Here is a 21933-nt window from a genome sequence, read left to right as displayed (position 1 = left end):
AGCTTTCACGCTGCATGCCACATTTGAGCAAAAATTGAATGACCTCTTTGGTTGATGTCTTTGTTTCTGCGTGGTTTCTTTCCTTAGGCATTGCTTGGCTGTGCTGCGACGCTAGACGTCAAGTGCGCATGCAGGCTCTCAACTACCTCCAGAGGGCTATGCTTGTACATGATCTCCAGACGCTCGATGCTACAGAATGGGAGTCCTGCTTCAATAAGGTGATTCTCTAAACTCAAGACACTTTAAGAGAAAACAAACAAAAACAAAAAACATGAAATCATGAAAATAGCCAATATGGTATTCTCCTTTCAGGTGCTATTTCCATTACTGACCAAGCTGCTTCACAACATCAGCCCAGCTGATGTTGGTGGAATGGAGGAGACCAGAATGAGAGCCTGCACTATCCTATCAAAGGTTCACACCCTCACACACAAACAGTGGACCGACCGCTAAACGTGATACAGTATTATATTGGCATTTAAATTTTATGTTGTGTTTTGTCTGCCATATGATCTTACTAATGAGCTATGTCGGAGTGAGCTCGGGGGTTCGTGCAATGCTCTGTTGCCATCCTGATAGATCAAATGGCAAATGTTTTAAACCTTGATAGATCCTGGTGGGAGCCAAGCGCACTGATTCTCACTGTAGGCAGCACGGCTAAGTACCGACAACAGCAGGGAGGCATCTGGGCCGGCATATGTCTATTACGATTAGCGCATATTGCTAGATGATCCCCGCCACATATGACATACTTTTTTTAAAATAGCTAAACAAACAAATTTAGTTAAACAGCGATTGAAAACTGTTTGTTTTCCATCAGAGGGTTTAACGTTAGTCGTCTGCCATCTTGCCTTACCGACATCTAGCCATAATCACCTTGCATTTGTTTCAGTGTGTTCAACAGTCGTGGTAGAGAATATTTCGGGCTTTTCCGAAAACTGTCGAAAGAGATAATCAAATATTCATTTACCCATGGTTCATTGCAGGTTTTACATCGAACATGGCGGATGTTTGCGTGTGAACAGGAGGAAGACTCTAGTGACAATTCGTTCCAGAAAACTTGTTATCTTCAAAGCAAAGACATTTGTTTGACCCTGATATTATGTTTAAAAAAAATCACGTTAAGTTGTGTCATTTTTCTCATATGTAAAAATGACCCACAAAACAGTCAAATAATAGCTGACATCAGCAACAACTGTTTCTGAGATGTTATAAACATACTTGAAAAGAGAGACAACATATTTTCTATTCTATTGGGATATTTTAGAACTGTTTGAAAGAAAGGAAAAGGAAATGACATCCAGTGCTTAGTCAACACAAAAATCAAAACAGGTAAAATTGACCCCTTAACATAATATGAGGGTTAAGTAGACACTAGTCAGAAATATTGTGCTAAGTCTGTTCTCGTTGTCCTTTCTGGAATACTGTAGAATATCAAAATAGCACAGGATTGACTGTGTAGTAACTAATCAAAATTGAAAATGTTTGTTTACTTTATGTATGAATAAATTATTTGACTTGAATTAAAATTGTTGATATATTCAAAAAATAGATTTTACTCAAATACAGTGATACCTCAGCTTATGAACTTAATTGATTCCCAGAAAGTATGTGTAAAGTGAAAAGTGTGTCTTCCAAATATTAATTTCCCATAGGAAACCATTAAAAATGAGAATAATCCAAAAAACATACTTTTCTACTAAATAAGCCTTAAAACTACACAAAATATACCTTATTTTATGTATCATAAATGTGCTATTGTATTGTAATTAAATAAATAAATGGTACCATATAATCAAGTCGTTTTATTTAGCTTTCTGATGGTCGTTGATGTAGTTGCCTCTTGATGATATCCGAGTGAAGTTGCCGTGCTTTCTCGCCGATAATACCCTCACACACTGTCCCCTGCTAGCTGCTTTTCGTTCATCCAAATCAACAGAAGTTTTTCAGGCTCTTCTATTTCCTGAGACCATTGCTTAGACAACACAGAAACACCCTCAGCCACACATAGCAATGGCCGACTTAGCATACTGGTACTGGGATGCTAAATCACACAAACGCTCATGTAAATCGTTCGTGTTTTTTGTTGATCTCCTTCTTCTGCTCGACCATAATTTTCTTTTGTGTCCTCTTTGGCTTAACACTATCCTGTGGTGGGGTCTTTTTCGGTCTCAAAAAAGCAAAAGTATCCACTCGATAACAAACCAGGTCTGTACTGAGTACACTGAGAGAAAGTGGGTGTGGAAAACTAGTCCGGCAGCCACAGTAGCGCCGTTTGACCATGTGGTTTGGTGTTCTTCCGCCGAAAACTAGTCCGCCAGCCATTGTGGCGCTCCGTGTTTTTCCCGAACACTAGTTCGTATGCCAAGATTATATTCTCGCAAATTTAATGTTCGTAAGGCGAAAGGTTCGTTAGCTAAAGCGTTTGTCAGATGAGGTATCACTGTCATGGTTTTTCATTTGTAATTTAGAAATATCATGCTCCAATAATCAGAATCAGAATACCTTTATTCGTCCCACAATGGGGAAATTTGCAATAAATGTTTTTTTTCTTCTTTCAATCAGTTAAACTTATGCAATCTAGTTAAATCGTGCCCTATCAATTTTTGAAAATGGCCCCCTTTTCAGACACAATGGGGCCAACTGCCCCACTTTTTAATTTCCCAGATGCATCCTTGCAACAGTCCATTTGATTTGACATCATATTCTTGTTTTCTAATTTGACTTTTGGGCTTGTGGAATGATTTGTTTTCATTCTGTCATGTACACCAGGTTTTTCTGCAGCACCTCCTCCCATTGTTGTCCCTGCCTACCTTTGCTGCCCTTTGGCTCACCATTTTGGATTTCATGGATAAGTACATGCACGCGGGATCCAGTGACTTATTGGTGAGAGCCATGTCACGATAACAAAACAAAACTTTTCAGTAGTATATTGTCGGAGCGTGCAACCCAATATACCTGTGTGTGGTATGTCTAGTTGGAAGCCATCCCGGAGTCTCTGAAGAACATGCTGCTGGTGATGGACACAGCAGAAATCTTCCGCAGCCCAGATTCCCAGACAAAATACTCAGATTTATGGGAAATAACGTGGGAACGAATCGACTGCTTCCTACCTCACCTAAGAGAGGAGCTCTTTAAACAGACTGTTTTACCAGGTCTGTGTTTCTTTCATGTACTTTTGCGTAATCATCCCAAAGAATTGATCAATTCGAATGTATTTCAATGACATGATACATATTACGAATCATGAATATTTCCTGCCCAGTGATTAAAATGTAATAATTATCAAAATACTGTTCACTATTTGTCATAAAAGTTGGTTGATGTAATAGTCACGCGCCAAACACAAATATTTTCAGTTTTCGTCTTCAGTATGGTAGAGCAACATGACAAATACAAATCGCAGTTGAAGATTTAAAGGACAACCGACACCATTTTTTTGTTTCCTAACTGACACCAGAAAAACGTTTTATAGCATCTAAAATACCCAAAACACGCAGTATGATATTTTTATTCAAATGCAAAACACCAATAAAAATGACTTAAAGTGTCCCAAAACTGACCTCAGAAAGTTTCAGTTTCAGAAGGTCCCGCCCCCTTGTTCGTGACGTCACGCCAAGACATCTTGCCTTGCTCTAGAACAGGGGTCGGGAACCTTTTTGACTAAGAGAGCCATAAAAGTAAAATATTTTGAAATGTTTTTCAGTGAGAGCCACACGCGCGTTTACACAAACGGACATGCGCGCACATACAAGCGCGCACACACACGCACGCCCGGCCACTTTTCAACAAAATATCAGAATGTATTATTTAAAATAACTTTGTGATAGTACTCACCGTTAACATGAATGGTTTTCTGTTCCTCGTGATTGGTAAAAATCCAGGCAAACGATCGGAATGAAATTCAACTTGCCGGTCCAGAGGCGAAGTGACTGCTAGCTAGCCTGCACACGGCTCATAAGCTTCCACACTTGCTATCTGCAATATACTTCTCGCAGAAGTATGTTGATGCTAACGTTAACATGGGGCTTGTTAAAATGTCACTGACATTCGACTGTTTCATCGATGGTATTGTTTCATTGCAAATTAGAATCAGATTTTTTTTTCTCCTCAAAGGCGAATGCTCCGGTGCATTCAAGCTGAAGTGCTCATTTAAAGGGGCGTTTACCTGTTTCAACATGACGGCCAGTATCATCCAATCAAAATAGGGCTTTCGGGCAACCTAGGTCAGTGTCATCCAATCAAAATTGCGCTTTCCGCCAACTGCAGCCCCAACGGGAAATGAACGGCGAAAAAATGAAAATATGTATTTAGTTTTATCGGCGAGCCATATGCAATCATCAAAAGAACCATATATGGCTCGCGAGCCATCGTTTCCCGACCCCTGCTCTAGAATCAAAACAATGGCTCCAGATTCGGAGAAGATGCTTTGTTGTTACTCATTCAGTTATGAATATGATTCAAATAGTTCTGAAGAGGAAAGCATAAATGTTTGCAATCGATTAAGAAGTACTTGCGTATCAATTCGAGCCGTCAGGACTCCAATGTAGCGTCCCAGAAAATGCACAAGATGGCGCCCAAGCTCCGTTGGAAATGGGCTGATTTGTCTGCTGGGAATTTATGTCAGCTAGTATCAAATAGTAGTCTTGGTGCAACATACAGCGATTCACCATTGCATTATTTATGTTTTCCTTTTGCCATTTTTGCCATCAATTTTGCCATCAATACGGATCAACACGAAGTTGTCAGACCAAACAAATTACCCAAAATGCATTGTGTGTCGCTTTCTCGGTCAGGGGCGTTCCTAACGTGACATCACGTCAGGAATTGTCACCAACTCGAAAACAAGACTTCCTGAATATTCAGCGCGAGTCTTAAAATGCAAAATATAGCTATATGCGGTGGAATCTTTGTAAAATACGCTCAGTAAAAGTCATTTGAAGTGATTTTACAAATTATCGACACAACTCGTCCGGAGGCGTCGGTTGTCCTTTAAACTAGTTCATGATACCATGAAACTAGTTTGTGTCAACTCACTCTGAATTTGTTGGGATTCTGATTTCTTGTTTCACATCTGGTCTGTGTCCTCACTCGAGTTTGATGTCTGATACGCAGTTTTCAACTTTTGCTTCTTTTTTTTTAGATCCATTGAAGTGACCTCATATTTTTGATGTTGTATCTTTAGTTTCTACAGAACCGGCACCCAGTCCTCCAGCCAAGGTACAACCACCAACCTCATCAGCGCGGCCGCCCTCACCGCAGGGCTCTGTGGTTGCAGCACTCCAACAACCGCCCTCTTCTGTGCCCGTGCCTATAACTACTGCGGAGCCTCAAACTCCCAGTAAGCCGGCATCGCCCCAAGACACTCAAGCAGGCAATGCCAATGGTACTGCAGCCATATGCTTAAACTGTGACCTCACCGGAAATAATTTCCTTGTTTTAACTCATTCAATGTCCAAAAATGACTTTATTATGCAAGATAGTTAATTTCTTTAATTACAATACAACAGCACATTTATTATACATAAAATAAGATATATTTTGTGTAGTTTTAAAGGACAACCGACGTCACTTTTTTGTTTTTTAACTGACACCAGAAAAACGTTTTATAGCATCTAAAATACCCAAAACACGCAGTATGATATGTTTAGTCAAATGCAAAACACCAATAAAAATGACGTAAAGTGTCCAAAATCTACAAAAAATTGAGCTGCGAATTGGGCATTTTCAGAAAGTCCCGCCCCCAGTTAGTGACGTCACGCCAAGACGTCTTGCATTGCTGGAGAATCAAAACAATGGCTTCATATTCGGAGAGTATGCTTTCTTGTTACACATCCAGTTATGAATTGATTCAAATAGTTCTGTAGAGGAAAGCATACATGTTTGCAATCGATTAAAGAATTTATTTGTGCCATTTTGAGGCAACATTGGGGGAAAATCTCTCACCCAAAAAAGAGGCACAAAATGGCGACATCCTGTGGCCACCTCCGTTTACACAGGCTGATAAATCCCTTATAAGGCGCTTGGACGCCCTCTTCTGGCCTTCTGGCGGCTTTTGGGTGCAACACAAGGTCCCCAGACCAAACAACTACAGCAAAATACATTGACGTGATGGAAGGACCGCTACAATGCGTCTTTTTTACGGTGAAGGGCGGTCCTTTATTGACGCCGTGTACGGATTCGTCACCAACTCAAAAACAAGACTTCCTGAATATTCAGCGCGCGTCTTAAAACGTAAATATAGGTATATGCGGTGGAATCTTTGTAAAATACGCTCAGTAGAAGTCATTTGAAGCCATTTTACAAATTATGGACACAACTTGTCCGGAGACGTCGGTTGTCCTTTAAGGCTTATTGAGCAGAAAATTAAGTTTTATGGGGACCTGGAAACAGATTATTCTCATTTTTAATGGTTTCCTGTGGGAAAATTAATGTTTGGAAGACACACTTTGAATGAGATAATACCGTTTTTAACCAAAGACCAAACTCCCGTGATTGACCCTGAAAGTACAGTGATACCTCAGCTTACGAACGCTTAAGCTAACAAACTTTTTGCCTTATGAACGTTAAATTTGTGAGAATATAATCTTATACGAGCATACAAAATATATTTCGGGAAACACACGGAGCGACACAATGAGTGATGTGTCGTTCGCGAACAAGCCGGTTCTTGGAGCTCCTGATCAGCAGGAGCAGTTTTTTTGTTTCCTCTATTCCCCGCCCCCAGTTTTCGGTTAAAGCTGCACGTGATTGGTCAAGATCCGTGGTAGAGGAGGGAGGGGACACACACAGCAGGACACACAGCAGTGAGAGGGGGGAGAGGTTCCACAAACAGAAATACACACACACACACGAAAGGGAGCTTGAAACAAAAAAACAAAGTGGAAAAAAAAACAAAAGTGAAATGGTGAGAAAATGGATAGAAAACACAGTGAAATTTGGACTTGTTTCAACTTTATTGATAGTTCAAAGCCAGAGTGTAGACTGCAAGGTTAAAATGTCCCATCAATCAGGCTCCACAAATAACCTGCACAAGCCATCTGTACAATTTGAAGAGAACATACAAGCATGGGAACCAGCTATTAATGAAGTTTCTAATGTATCTGCCTGCACAACCCAGACAGCTCCTTGAGACACTTTTTGCAAAAAGCTATCCATTCCATCAAGCCATCAATGACCATCACAAAGGTAAATAAAACGAATTTATTGTACAGTACGTTTTTTTCTTTAATTACAATACCATACCACATTTATTATACATAACGTGTAGTTATAATGTGTAGTTTTAAGGCTTATTAGTTGAAAATTATGTTTTATGGGGACCTGGAAACGGATTATTCTCATTTTTAATGGTTTCCTATGGGAAATTAATGTTTGGAATACACACTTTTCGCCATACACACAATGACATGCCTGTGAACACATTGATTCGTTCTGAAGTTTTGTTGTTGTTTTTTTAATAGACCACCGACTGCTTTGTCTTTATCCACCTATTCTCTTCCCCCTCCTTACAAGAAGGGGAAAAAATGGCTCAGAGACAAAATGTTTTTGATGACTGTCTTTCAGGTGCAGACCGATCATCTTCCCCAGCATTGCCCCCGATGCCAGTGCCAGCAACACCCCCCCACGGTCAAGTGTCCTCTCCCTTAAGTCAGTCCCCTTTCATCATCCAACCTCTTGCCTCGCCGCTGCAGGTGGGGGTCCCACCCATGTCCCTGCCAATCATCCTCAACCCCGCCTTGATTGAGGCGACATCCCCAGTTCCGCTGCTTCATCGTCCCAGACCTACAAGCCCCTCTGACCAGGTCCAGTAGGAGCTCTGTCGGTCACTCATTGGCGCGTGCTTGGTTTAAGGTCTGCTGGGGAATATATCTACTAATCATGGCAAATCTGACAGATGATACTTCATTTTCCCATCATTCCAACAGCCGAAGGTCAACGAGTACGTTTTCCACTCTGGGAAGCGACATGGTCACTTGATTTCGCTCATCGATGACTTGCTACTCATGTTAGCGATTATACTCGTACATCATCGTTGGCTTTCAGACAGTCAAACGTATGCTTTTTGGACACTCCTGGAGAGATGTGTTTAACTTAAAGAAAATGTACTGGCAAACATTTTTTCGCACACACGCACATAACACACACACACACACACACATATATATATATATATATATATATATATATATAGATACACACGTATATATATATATATGTCTGTATATATATGTGTATATGTATATATATATGTGTGTGTGCATGTGTGTGTGTGCGTATATATATATACATACACGTACACACGTATGTATGTATGTCTGTCTGTCTGTATGTGTGTGTGTGTGTGTGTGTGCGTGCGTGTGTGTGTGTGTGTGTATGTATATGTATATGTGTATACATATATATATGTACAAATGTATATGTATGTATGTAATTGTATATATAAATACATGTATGTATATATATATGTATGTATGTATGTATGTAATTGTATATATAAATACATCTATAAATACATGTATGTATGTATATATATATATATATATATATATATGTATTTATATATACAATTATACAAATATATATATATTTATACATACATACATACATACATACATACATACATACATACATACAGTCATACATACATACATACATACATACATACATACATACAGTCATACATATAGGACCTCGTGATAATCATGATGAAGATTTGAGCTTCACTCGTGCATCTTTGCTGCATGTGTCAACTATGTTGATATTGCAGACGGCGAGGTATTGCATGTCCGTTAATTCAGGTTGCTTCATTCATGTTCTTAACTGCCTTGTAATCACGAGTGAGGGTTCATCTCAGCCTGCAGTGGGGGGAAAATGAATAGGCTGATTGTCTGGTCACTGGTCCCCCCCCTCCCTTTATTGTTTTCTATACGCATATAAATGTACATTCTTTTTTTCAGTCCATACAGTTTTAAAGCACCTCCTGAAGGGTTTGTGTGCATGTGCAGTCCTTTAGAGGACCAATATTCTAATGTGTAAATCAGGGGTCTCAAACTCAATTTACCCTGGGGCCGTTGGAGGCAGAGTCTGGGTGAGGCTGGGCCGCATCGGTTTTTCCACAAGGAAATCACAGATAAAACATTCAAATGTTCTCAAAATCTTTATTTTTAACACACAAAAAATGAATTAAACGAATAAATGGAAAAATGAATTTAAAAAAAATGAACCAGTAATAAATAAATAAAATAATTTAATGATCATAAGGCAGTTACAGACAACTGAAAAAACCACAGGAAAACTGATTATTTTAAGAAAGCTTCAAATGTCTGTATTCACAGTTCTTTAACCTTTAACATTCTTAACATAAAGAAAATATTGAACATTAACTGTCCTCAACATTGCTTATCTTGCCTACCTGTTCAGCTCCACACACAAGATTCATTCATATCAATCATGCGGGCCGCACTAACATTAATCTTTCATATCAAGGCGGGCCGCAAAATATTCTTTCGGGGGCCGCATTTGGCCCGCGGGCCGCGAGTTTGAGAGCCCTGGTGTAAATAAATTCCACAGAGTTGTTATTTTGTCGTGCTCCTCTTGCGCTTTGTAGCGTTCATAACTGTCTACAATGTGGTACATGTGCTTTGTAAGCAATCGATGCAGACAACTTCCTAAATGATAGAAATGTATCCAAATGAATTTGGTTCCCACTGGAATCGGCAGTCATTTGTCAAAATTCAACCAAATATACTAAATTGGTGAGATAGGCTCTTTTATTCAGAATGTCCATCATGATGTGCTTCTGTCAATAAGAAGTGACCCTGATTTTATTTGACGTGCATGTTTAAAAGTTTGATGTCAACATAAAAATACTGTCAGTGAATCACATTTCATTCAATTGTGCTGAAAATTCGAAGATTGAATTGAATTTAACAGAGTATATTCTCTTTTGACGACCAATTGTTGTTTTGTCATTTCACCTCATGTGATGACAACTAAAATTCACCACTTGAATATAAATGATGTCACAGGACAGGGTCAACTTCATGTTGAGCAGCCCAGCGATTCTCTTTGTGATGTTTTATGTTATTTATTGAGTTTGGAAAATATCACATGACATACCCAGACTTGATTTTTTTTTTCCCCATCAACAGCTGAAGAGATTTTTGTCGTCTTTTCATTTTGTTGCGAATCTGGAACTGTTGTTGTTTTGCTAAAACAGGGTTCAAATAAATAGAATATGTACATAATATATAGATGAAAATGTAATGACCTTTTTACAATGTAATAAATCCCAATGTAAATAAGGTGTGTTGTTGTCATATACTCACACATTTCTCCACAGATACATTGTCATGATGTTTGTTTTCCACCGAGAGGAAACCCCACCAAAACTGCAAATTTACTTTAGTTACCACATTTCCCACCATTACTGTGCTCACTAGCACTCAATTGGAAAAACCTTTTTCTAAACGAACAGCTGTAATACATGGTTACCCCAATGTGCTTCACTAAAATGTGTTCCAAGATTAGACAACCAAATGCACACCCTTGTTAAATTGGAGTTGGCCCACACGCGCCACCATTTAAAGTTCACTTTAAATTTTTAGTACTAAAACTTTAGTAGGTTGATGAAAAGGTTTCTTCGGCCGTCATCTGTACTTTTTTGAAGGTGTTGGATGTTTCGCTTCTTATCCAAGAGGCTTCGTCAGCGAACTAAAACTTGCCGGTAGCTCTGGCTCTATATTTACATCCCTACTGTCTCATTTGACGACAACGAGGTTAAAATCTTAGCAAAAGAAAATAGATGGTTTGAAAGGGGAGTAAAAGAAGCTATTTTCATAAAACAGTAAAACCCTTCACTAAATCGCCATGGTGGGGTGAGAGGTTTAATTTGGATCGTTCTTACAACAGACTTCTTAGACCACATAGGCTTAGTTATGCTGATGAGTTGATACCAGGGCAATCAGGCCAGTTGTAGACCCCGTACTCAGTCAGTACAATAGAAGTAATCCGTGTAGTTTCAGGTCCTCTGCTCCCCCCAACCTGAGAGCTGGGACCTATCATAGCAGAGTCTGGCACCGCCACCTCTGGACAGTAGGGATATAAATATAGAGCCAAAGGTACCAGCAAATTTTAGTTCGCTGACGAAGCCTCTTGGATAAGAAGTGAAACGTTCGACACATTCAAAGAAGTACAGATGACGGCTGAAGAAACCTTTTCATCGATGGACCACTCCTGTATGACTTCGAGCTTACAGACGTATTGTTTTAGAAGGCTTTTCCTGACTTGCTCTACTTTCTAGCTGCTAGAAAGTCGAAAGGTACGAATACCGCCTTCAATCCCTCGACTCTTCTTGTTGTGTCGGCCGGTGTTATATATGGATACAAAGTACACACTTTGGTTTTTATGCTCTTCAGTTCATTAAAATGACTCTTCACACATATGATGGAAAACATTTTATTTCAAAGCAGGAGAATAGATGTTTCTCTTTTAGTCACTAGTGTATCAGAAACTACAGAAGCCCAGAAATAACTTTATTTGTACATGGAATGTAAAACCATCCGTGACACAGCAACATAACAGTAAAACTCAGGGATTTAAATTATCTAATCTCTAAAACGACAGCAACATACAATTTAGATCAACAGCTTCCTTCCAACATTTCTTGATTTCACTGGCACCTACTTGTGTTATCCACTACAGTGAGATGAAAAAGGACACCCTCTTCTCAAATTTGCACTTTTTTTTGCATACTTTCCCTAAAAGATGATCAAACGTAAATATTAGAAATACGTAAATAGTATATTTATTAAGAGTGTGGGGCATATTCAGGATTATTTAGCCCAGTGTGGAAGAAGTAGCTTTGAATAGTCTGTCTGTCTGTCTCTCTCTTTCTGTCTGTCTCTCTCTCTCTGTATGTCTCTCTCTTTCTGTCTGTCCGTCTGTCTATCGCTCTGTCTCTTTCTATCTGTCTGTCTTTCTGTTTGTCTGACTGTCTATCTGTCTGTCTCTCTTCCTCTGTCTGTTTTTTATCTTCCCCCCTGTCCCACTTAGGGGCCATGGTTACTGTCTCGGGTAAAAACATGTACAGAGTACAACATGAGATGTATCCGTATACCTACTGAGTGTAGTCACGCGGTCAATTGCTGTGCGAGAGTGAGATGCTGGCTGGCTGGCCAAAATTGCCATACACGTTGCCGGGTTGCTAGCGCGTTCTGTTACCAGGTGTAGAAATTTTTTAAAAATTGCATCTGGCGGTCGTGGTCATAAGTACGGATGGTCGTAAGTCGAGCGCGTCGTAAGTCAAATGGTACCTGTATGTGTGTATATATACGCGCATGCCCAATTTTAGGGTTAGAAGGGGAGACTGTATGTTCTTTTTCACAGCACTGTACTGGCATCCTCAGCATGCCCCACCAAGAAAAAGCACAATTTCTCACTTGGAGTCCAACTTGGCCATTTCCTGTATGTATATTCCGATGCTCTCGCTGTCAAACAAAACAAAGTAGATGTTTTTCAGAGAAGAGTTGGTGGATGACATAAAGTGGTTGGAGATGGCCTTGAGGATAAGCTGGGCTGCTGTCGGCTTTGGGAATCCATGCCTGCGGAGAGGGTTGAGGGAACAACACTTGTTACAACAATGACTGCTCTCAAATTCGCTTGGTCGAAGTTTCATTTGTGACTCAATTTGAAGCTACTTCTGGGAAATTGCCAGAACGCTTTCTCGTAGATAATAAGAATACATTTCATTTCATAAGCGCCTTTCAAAACTCTCAAGGAAAAAAAATATGAAGCCTGTAATGTAACATGCATTAAATACATATATAAGAAAATATGTGTACTGCAAATATGTGTACTGCTAAACTGCAAATAAGCAGGCTAGCTATCTAGCGGCTAGCTATTAGCTAGCTAATTTTCTATCTATTTGAGTTACTTTGGGGTTGAGTGAACGCTGGTGCGTGTGGCTGCCACTGCTCACCCTCAGAAAAACTGATCCTGTGACTGTAAAGTGACCTTGAGTTTTGAAAGGTGCTTAGTAACCCAATGTCTTATTATTTACAGTCACGGGATAAGTATTTCTGTGGGTGAGCAGCGGCAGACACACGCGCCAGAGTTCACTCAAACCCTAAGTAACTCAAATAGATAGAAAGCTAGCTAATAATAAAAATGGCGAGCAAGCCATCTAGCTAATAGATAGATAGCTGGATATCTAGCTAATAGATAACTAGCTATATAGCCAGCCAATGTTCGGTGTCGGGTCATTGTTTGTTTCATCCTGTCAGGTTTGTTTGTCATGTTTTAGTCACGGTTTTGTTTGCTACTTTGGACCTTTCTGTTTTGCTGACTTTTTTTGGTTTGAGATTCTGTTCCTGCTGACTTTATTGAACACAATTTGTCAAATACACCCTCCTGCCTGCATTTTTAGGGTCCAACATCACCCACCACCTTGCAAATTGTGACACAAATGGCTTCCCCAAATTTATAACGGCCCCCAGAGAGGAGACAGGAACGACAATGTGGCACCTGGCCAAAAAAAAAAAAAGACTGACAACCTTGTCATAAATGATATATATGTTCTCCCTTTTCCTCATGTCTGGCTAATAGATAGCCAGCTAACAGCTAGACAGCTAATAGCTAGCCAGCTCCATAGCTAATAGCTAGCCAGCCAGATAGTCAGATCGCCTAAAAAGCACAAATATCTGGTGTTTTAAAATTATTGGTTGAATCTGGGACAAACGTACACTAGAGAGGCTTTTCAGTTTCTTAATGCAAGCTAATTTAGCCTCAAGCTAATTTAGCCTCATTGGTTTCTCAGTTAGCAACGTTAGCAAGACCGTCTGACACCATTTTGTTTTCACAATACTTTAGAATATGAAACCCAGAAGCAGTATTCTTGGTTCGGGGTCTGGTCGGTGTTTGATTGTGTACCTGGTGAAATATAACATTGAAATCCATAAACTGTCATCTACGGTATATATAGCATTTTCACAACAGCTGTAATAAAGCACTTCACAAAATAGTCAACACAAAGCAAAATAAGAAACACAAGATGCAGGTGAGTTATATGCATTAAAGCGGTAAATGCCCTCACCGTCCAGCAGGGAGTGAAGGGAAAGCCAAAGTCTTGAACTTCTTCTCCTCTGCAGCCGAGAGGCAGTTCTCCACGGTCTTTTCTAGATGTTCCTCACACTTGTCTGACCCCCACTGTGGAATATTGCAGTGTATGATAACCCGGGCTGTCATTCCAATGGCCTGGCTCACTGCCACTGCATGTGTCGGGATGGGGAGAAAAGCCGTTTTAAGTTCAAATATATTTGCTTTTACCTCAACCGTATCCACAAGGAGCAATCACAACACACCAAAGAACAAACGTTTACAGTGATACCTTGGCTTACGAACTTAATTGCTTCCCAGACAGAGTGTGTAAGGCGAAAAGTGTGTATCCCAAAAATTAATTTCCCATAGGAAACCATTAAAATGAGAATAATCCGTTCCCAGGTCCCCATAAAAAATGATTTTCTACTTTCTAATTTTCTGAGCCTTAAAACTACACAAAATATACCTTATTTTATGTATAATAAATATGCTATGGTATTATAATTAAAGAAATAAACTGTACTATATAATAACGTTGTTTTATTTACCTTTGTGATGGTTCTTGATGGTGGCCGGTTTCATCAGCACTTAAACACTTGATGAGGAACGTAGCCTTATAATCTCTTGTAGGTGCTTTCTCTGCGATAATTTTACCTAGTTCCTCATCAATTGTGTTTTGTTTAGCTGGGTTGATAGCTTTTTGCATCAATTGTACAGATGGCTTGTGCGGGTTATTTGTGGAGCCCGATTGATGGGAATTTTAACCTTGCAGTCCACAATCTGCCAAGTCCAAATTTCACTGTTTTCTATTCATTTTCTCACTCTCTCTCTGTCGTCTGCCTCTCTCTTTAATGTTTGAAACACCCCCCCCTCCCCCCATTGCTGCGTTCTTGACCAAACACGTGGCTTTAACCGAAGACTAGGGGCGGAGAATAGAGGACAAAAACAGTCGGCTGCCATTCTGTTGTTAGAAGAACGGGCTCGTTCGCGAACGACACATCACTCATTGAGGCAGCTCCGTGTATGAAAAAAAGTTCGTACGCCAAGGTAAAATTTTCATAAATGTAACGTTCGTAAACCGAAAAGTTCGTAAGCCCAGGAGTTCGTAAACCGAGGTATCACTGTATTCCGTACTTCTGTTTTAACACACAACGGTCCAACATCCGTGTACGATGGGTGCAATCGCTACCTGACGCCACCCCCAAAGGTCCCTGTGCTTTCCGTAGCTCCTTGACACTGTCCAGGAATTCTTGACCACCTGCCTTCTCCAAAGCGTTCCCTGCAAACAACAGCAGGAACACAAGATCTAGTGATTGCCAGAAGACCGAACGATGTCTCCGAAGCGCTGCTTTCTCACCTACACCATCTTTGAGGTCCATCTCTGCATTTGTTGGGTTAATTATGGCATCTACTTTGATTGTTCCAATTTTGCCAATATCAGTCACTGTGAGAGAAAGCTGTGGTTCCCCACCGTGAGTACAAGTTAGGATGACCAAGGTGCCCCCCCAAAAAATCTGACCTTTATTATGCAGTATTTACCTTTTGACCAAGGAACAGGCTCTTGGCTGAGAGGATGGTAAAGCCATCTCCTGGGCCATCTTCCACCGTGGAATTTGGTACAGATTGTTTGTCGTTTGCTGTGTTCTTTTCACCATGTGGAGGAACAAGAACGTAACCGTGATACTCAACACACACATTAACACTAGCGCTTGAAGGAGAAACCCCTGCAATGTACGGGTACTGCTACTCCTCTCCTTTTATTATCTTCAGGATTTTCGGTTTTATTGCCTATTCTTATCTTTTGACATTTGTTAAATGACCACTGAGGGTACCCACAGTTTGTGAGTGCTCTCCTGACTCCTTTTCTCTACCTTCGACGCTTGTTGGTATTAGTTTAGTCCTATGCTGGAGGGTTCTGATAACTCCTAGTTTGTGTTGTAATTCAATTACAACACAATCATTGGTTGGATTCAAAAAGTATTTGTCAGTGTGCGTGGCCTTCCTAAAGACTTCTGTTTTGAGCGGTCTGTCCTCTTTTATAATTACGAATCCAAAAAGGCTAGTTGGTGCTCTTTCATGTCCTCGCCATTAAATTTAATATTGATGTATTTTATGGTTTGACAGTATGTTCCTGTTGTGTTTCTTATTGTGCGTTGTGTTGACTATTATGTGAAGATTTGTTACAGCTACAGCTGTTGTGAAAGCACAATATAAATTAGGATATATTGTATTGTATGTCCTGAATTTGTATTGAAATTTCTTGGACACACAGGAAATGACTGATTCATTGTTCAGTTCTAATTAACACCCGAAGCAAAAGCAGTCCAGAGAGATCGCTACAAGTGAAGTCAAACTTGGCCTAGTTTCGTGACTGTTTCTGGTGCACACGTGAAAGAAAGGCACACAATCAGCTGACCGACCTTTGGCTTTCGCCCTCGTTTGCCTTTAACCTTTTTCAAGGGCTTGACGGCTTTGGTGCTTTTGGCGCGCGGTTCCTTCTTTTCTGGGACGGATGCCTGGCTTTCCGGCTTGACTCGGCTTCCTCTCTTCTTGGAAAGAAGCTCCGGGTGAATGCGGGGCAGGACTCCTCCGTTTGAGATGGTCACGCCACGAAGAAGCTGGAGAACATCCAACTTTGAACCAACTTATCGGGAAATGTATTTCTTACAGCACTGTATGTTCTCAATTTTGCGTCGATATAATGACGAAGTTCACGTCAGAAAACCCCCCCACGATCATGCTGAACAGGGATGCCAGTTGTGCTGGGGCTATGCAGTACATGCGCAAATGTCTTCCATGTAACATGCAACATATTTTTAAGGTGAAAATTATACCTTCATTTCACTTCAACATCATCTTTATCGTAACATTCTATGACCAACAGCAAGAGTTGCTCATAATAATAATAATAATAATAATAATAATAATAATAATAATAATAATAATACATTTCATTTCTATGCGCCTTTCAAAACTCTCAAGGTCACTTTACAGTCACAGGATACGTTTTTCTGTGGGTGAGCAGCGGGAAGTACACTCAACACGGAAGTAACTCAAACAGACAGAAAGCTAGCTAGATAGTAGGTAGCTAGCTAGAATTAGAGCTAATAGATAGCTAATTGATAGCTAAAGCTACAGATAATACCTAGCTAGCTAGAACTAGAGCAAATAGGTAGCTAATAGACACCTAGCTAGAGCTAATAGATAGCTAAAGCTACAGCTAATAGCTAGCTAGCTAGAACTAGAGCTAATAGATAGATAGCTAGAGCTAAGAGATAGCTAATAGACAGATAGCTAAAGCTAGAGCTAATAGATAGCTAATAGACAGCTAGCTAGAGCTAACAGATAGCTAATAATAATAAGAAGAAGAAGAAGAATACATTTAATTTCTAAGTGTCTTTCAAAACTCTCAAGGACACTTTACAGTCACTGGATTTTCTTTGTGCGAGTAAGCAGCGGAAGCCATTCGCGGCAGCGAAGACTATTGTAGCTACCTGATTAAGCTCCTCATCGTTAGCCACAGCCAGCTTAATATGTCTTGGCGTGATTCTGCCTTTCTTGTTATCCCGTGCGGCGTTTCCGGCCAACTCCAAAATCTCGGCTACAAGGGAGAAGACAAGTGAAAATCCATGACATATACATACACCATGTTCATGTTCATTTTCATTTTCATTCATTTATTTTTTTTGGCGGTCATTGTCTTGGAAACAGTTGCATTGGCAATTCAAAAGGTAACAGGTTGAACTGAGGTGACACATTTGGGTACCTTTCATGTGGATTTACATTTACTGGAGCAGCAACGGCACCAACGTTTCCTCTAAACTGCGCACTGGTCGGAAACTCTCAGCAAGAAAAACTATCGAGCGTGGTGAACGCACTGCAAATGAATGAGATATATAGAGGTAACATCCGACTTACGACCAGCTCGACTTACAACCACCCGTACTTACGACCACGACCCCCAGACCTAATTTTTCAAATTTTAATTCAACGCCTGGCACCACAACACGCTAGCAGGGCGGCAACGTGTATGGCAATTTTGGCCGGCCAGCCAGCATCTCACTCTCGCACAGCAATCGACCGTGTGATGGCACCAGAGGGGAGGAGTTTGCGAGTCATTTACCCTCCGAGTCTTTATTCAACATTTTGAATGGATTTCGACTTACAACCATTTGGACTTATGACCGTTTGGTCGGAACGGAACTAGGTTGTAAGTCGGATGTTACCTGTACCTTTTTTTGTATCAATTTACCGTGTAATTGTGTGCGTGACAGGTGTCTAGCCAATCACACGATACGGTGCAATGACGCTATGCAGCCAATCACGGCATTGACAGTACTTGCGTGTGTTCTCTACTCCATAACAACAGTACGGTCGGCGATAAGTGACACCAATGCAAATCCTTTTATCATGGCAAAACGACCGGGCAATGAATGTGATGTGTCGACTCCCCAAACCAAAATAAGAATGAACTGTAGTTCTTTTAAATTGCAATGGCTGTCAAACAGAAAAAAAATCTGGCTCTGAGTAAGTTAAAGTTCTAATTGACTTTATATTACTTGCCATTAAAATATTGGATTGATGTTGATTTGATTCCTATTCCATGTGTTTTTGCATTAATTTTCAATGTAAAAAAAAAAACACTTTTAGTAACAATATAAAATTGTTAACTCATTCACTGCCATTCACAAATTTATTCGAGAATTGAAAATATGACAGAGCGCCATTCCCAAATTTGTTCGGGTTTTGTTTTTCTTGTTTGGGTGCCGATAAAGCGCTGGCCATGGCCTCTTGCAATGTTTTTCCTTTCCACAAGGGGCAGCATTTCCCTTTTTTCCATGTTAGTGCTTTGTTCGCTGCTTCAGCTGTTGTTAAAGCCCTATATTGGATTGGATTGGATTTGCCTTTATTAGTCTCACAGTATACACCAATATGTATGTATTGTATTTTATTTTGGATAGCTGCCCTCATTTCAAACTCAAATACACTCCAGACCAGTGCTAAAATATGTAATTTTGGGCCCACACGGAATTGGGAACTAAATTCTTCAGCGTATGTATATTGATCCAACGAGGAAAACAGGGAGATATGTCTTAAAAAATGTCTTTAATCTACATGGCATACATGTTTTTTGGCAGGCTTTTAGGATAAACACATTGTGCTGTCACCCTACCTGCCAAGTATTCGATGACTGCTGCCATGTAGACAGGTGCTCCCATGCCGATGCGATATTTATGTGTGCCAGTGCGCAGATACCGCATCATTCGGCCAACAGGGAAGATGACCCCTGCCCGAGATGAACGGGACAACTTGGTGACCTTCTTTTTCCCCCCTCTGGCAGACATCTCCTTCTGCGGCAACAAACGGAGACATGAGTCCAAGGATATCAATAGGACACATACTGTACATTGCCAAAGATATCAAAGGATGCTTTTGAGTGAGACAGTCATGCAGGGCTTCACTTAATGGGTTTATTATTACATACTCAAAAGTGTGTTTCGTAATATTTCAGTTATTTGATTATATAAGCAGGCAAAATAACAACAATATTGTAATGCCCCTCAGCGTGACAAATGATGCACGCAGTCGCTGGTATAGCGGTTCGGTCGTTTAATAAACAAAAATGTAGCAGTTAACACATACATACAGGAGCTGTTAGCCACAACTCACACCCATGCTAATCTCACTCAGACTGGTGCCAGAGCTGACTTCCCTCTTTGGAGGCTCCTCCCTTATCTTATCTCTATGACGTCACACGCTTTCAACTAAACCAGACATCAAAAATGCAAATCACAAACACCAGACATTACAATATTTAATATTACTCAGTTAATAACAACTAAAAGGTTGATTTTGGAAAAACGACTCACAAAACTGAAAGGCATTTTAAATATAAAACCATAAACCGGAGGTGTTGTTTTCCCCATAAGCCACATTGGAATTACAGCTATGTTCAAAAGAAATCTAGTAAATATTTAATTATCTTATATTATTTCATATTCACAGCAATTTAATGGATAATTACCTTTGAAGTCAAAAGCCAATGATTACGTTTTTACATTAATAAATATAGCAAAATTCTTGCAAAAATCAATGTTATTTTTTTCTCGATAAATTAATGAAAGAATCACTTGGTTTTAATCGGTGCTTTCTGCAATACAAGGGCAGTTAGGGGCGGTTTACAGCAGGAAATTTTGAAGGATCCACACGGTACCCTTTGTGGTGCGTCAGGCAGAGTTAAAAAATGTACAAATCCAAGTAAAAAAACACAACTGTTAAACATTGTACACTGTCTATCTGCCAACAGAGAAGGAAGTGGAGGCTTCAACATGTTTTGCTTTTTCATAACCTGATGATGGAATGGCCGGTTGCTCCGATTCGTTTGTCCGTTTACGCCACGTCCACCGCGAGAAGGAAGCAATCATATTCGGTCTCGTTTTCTTCATGTGTTTTCAGAACAATTTGGTGACGATTGTAATATAATAAAGGGTTATTGTCCCTCGGTATTGTATTATTTTCGAAAACGGCGACGGACGTCGACGCGATTTGTTATTTGTGCGTCTTGTTCGTGTTCGCTCTAACTCGCACGGGTTCTGTGGGGCTGAAAGGCTGGCATTTCAGTGGAGGGATACAGGCACAGTTCACTCAGCCAATGGAAAAGACGGGGCGAAGCACAATTCAACGTAGCTATGAAGACGCTCCTATTGAGCATTTCAGCCATTTATTTTGTACAAAATCTATCCTTATCCTCAATAGTAATGGCTTTAGCGACTCGTGCAACATTTAGAAACAACGTAACGCCGTGCTGACATGTACATATCTACATACATTATGAAATATCGAGTTGGCTGTGTCATATTACTCCGCACATCTCGCGAGCATCGACTGTTGGTTATTCGGGTACGCTTTCTTCAAAAACACACTTGAACAAGGCCATTCCCGCCCACTTTTTCATGTACAGTTGTACACTACAGCTCCAGTGCTCACTACAACCTCACCAGGCAATGGAGATTGGGAAAAGACCGTGTCCCTGCTTGCCAAACACGAGGCGCCGAAGCGTGGAAATTAGACAAATGGGCCAAGTTTCCTACCTGTTTTTCTGTCCTCCTGTCACTCGAAACACACGCGTCCGCGTTACTCCTGAAGGGAAAACAACAGATGGACCAACACACCCCCAGCCAAAGAAAGCTGTCTTAATTTGACTTCGCTGTTCGTGTGTACTATCGAAGGTTATTTACCCTCAAGACGCTCTTTAAAAAATACAGGAAGGAGGACACGCGCAAGATGTGTGGAGGCTTGTCTTTGTGCTACTGATGCTGGAAAGGGGAAAAATTCAGCACAGGAGAAAGTCGATGAAAACACCCCCTCCGCTACCCGTCGCGACATTCCAAAAGAACTGTTTGATCAATGGCGAGTTGATTTGAACCGGCAAATTGTAAATAAAACAAAAATAATTGCACCGTTTTATCTGTGACATAAACAAAAGCAATTTCGCACAACACGCAATTTGAAAATCATTGCAAAATTCATAACTAACTATTCATATGTTCGAACTCATGTAAGCATGCAATGTCGTTTTGTTATTGTCACGTACTTTTAGATCCAAAATGGAATGCCAAAAATTACCCAAATTTGGGATAAAAATGTCTATGCAAGGCTTTTGTAATTCCATCCAGTTTCAATTCCTATATAATTTTCAAATATTTATTTATTTATACACGTTAAAAGTAGATAAGCAAGCAACGTTAACGTGTAGAAGTGTGAAGCAACAGTGATAATTCCTACAATGAAATAGGCTTGAGTCAAATTGAGAGTCCACAGTGATGAGCAGAA

At 40.2% G+C, this 21933-nt stretch overlaps 2 protein-coding genes across 8 annotated transcripts in view; one reads left to right on the top strand and one right to left on the bottom strand.

Annotated features, from left to right (window-relative positions):
• Positions 1 to 8107, top strand: part of gbf1 (golgi brefeldin A resistant guanine nucleotide exchange factor 1) — a 74709-nt gene extending 66602 nt beyond the window's left edge. For all 4 annotated transcript variants that reach the window (XM_089011600.1, XM_089011599.1, XM_089011597.1 and 1 more), the window contains 6 exons: positions 88 to 218; positions 313 to 414; positions 2773 to 2886; positions 2978 to 3155; positions 5186 to 5386; positions 7567 to 8107. In XM_089011600.1, coding sequence (XP_088867726.1) covers positions 88 to 218; positions 313 to 414; positions 2773 to 2886; positions 2978 to 3155; positions 5186 to 5386; positions 7567 to 7814 — 974 coding nt within the window. In that variant the 3' untranslated portion in view covers positions 7815 to 8107. The remainder of the gene's footprint in view (positions 1 to 87; positions 219 to 312; positions 415 to 2772; positions 2887 to 2977; positions 3156 to 5185; positions 5387 to 7566) is intronic.
• A 3339-nt stretch (positions 8108 to 11446) lies between these two features.
• Positions 11447 to 21446, bottom strand: macroh2a2 (macroH2A.2 histone). Of its 4 annotated transcripts, XM_089011608.1 has the most exons (10): positions 21339 to 21446; positions 21192 to 21240; positions 19274 to 19451; positions 17595 to 17701; positions 16521 to 16718; positions 15640 to 15744; positions 15458 to 15557; positions 15290 to 15379; positions 14096 to 14270; positions 11447 to 12605 (listed from the first exon to the last, which is right to left on the bottom strand). In XM_089011608.1, the coding sequence occupies exons 3-10, from the start codon at positions 19443 to 19445 to the stop codon at positions 12440 to 12442; spliced, it is 1113 nt and encodes a 370-aa protein (XP_088867734.1). In that variant the 5' UTR covers positions 19446 to 19451; positions 21192 to 21240; positions 21339 to 21446; the 3' UTR covers positions 11447 to 12439. The 4 variants fall into 4 exon arrangements, with proteins under 4 accessions (XP_088867734.1, XP_088867735.1, XP_088867736.1 ...); XM_089011609.1 differs by lacking the exons at positions 21192 to 21240; positions 21339 to 21446 and adding an exon at positions 20450 to 20660; XM_089011610.1 differs by lacking the exons at positions 21192 to 21240; positions 21339 to 21446 and adding an exon at positions 19788 to 19806.
• Positions 21447 to 21933: the final 487 nt, after the last annotated feature.

Source organism: Hippocampus bargibanti, linkage group LG13 (assembly GCF_051943395.1).
Source record: "Hippocampus bargibanti isolate YZ-2025 linkage group LG13, ASM5194339v1, whole genome shotgun sequence".
NCBI classification, from domain to species: Eukaryota; Metazoa; Chordata; class Actinopteri; order Syngnathiformes; family Syngnathidae; genus Hippocampus; species Hippocampus bargibanti.
Note: the sequence above shows the minus strand (reverse complement) of the source record. Positions and strands in the feature narration are given on the sequence as shown.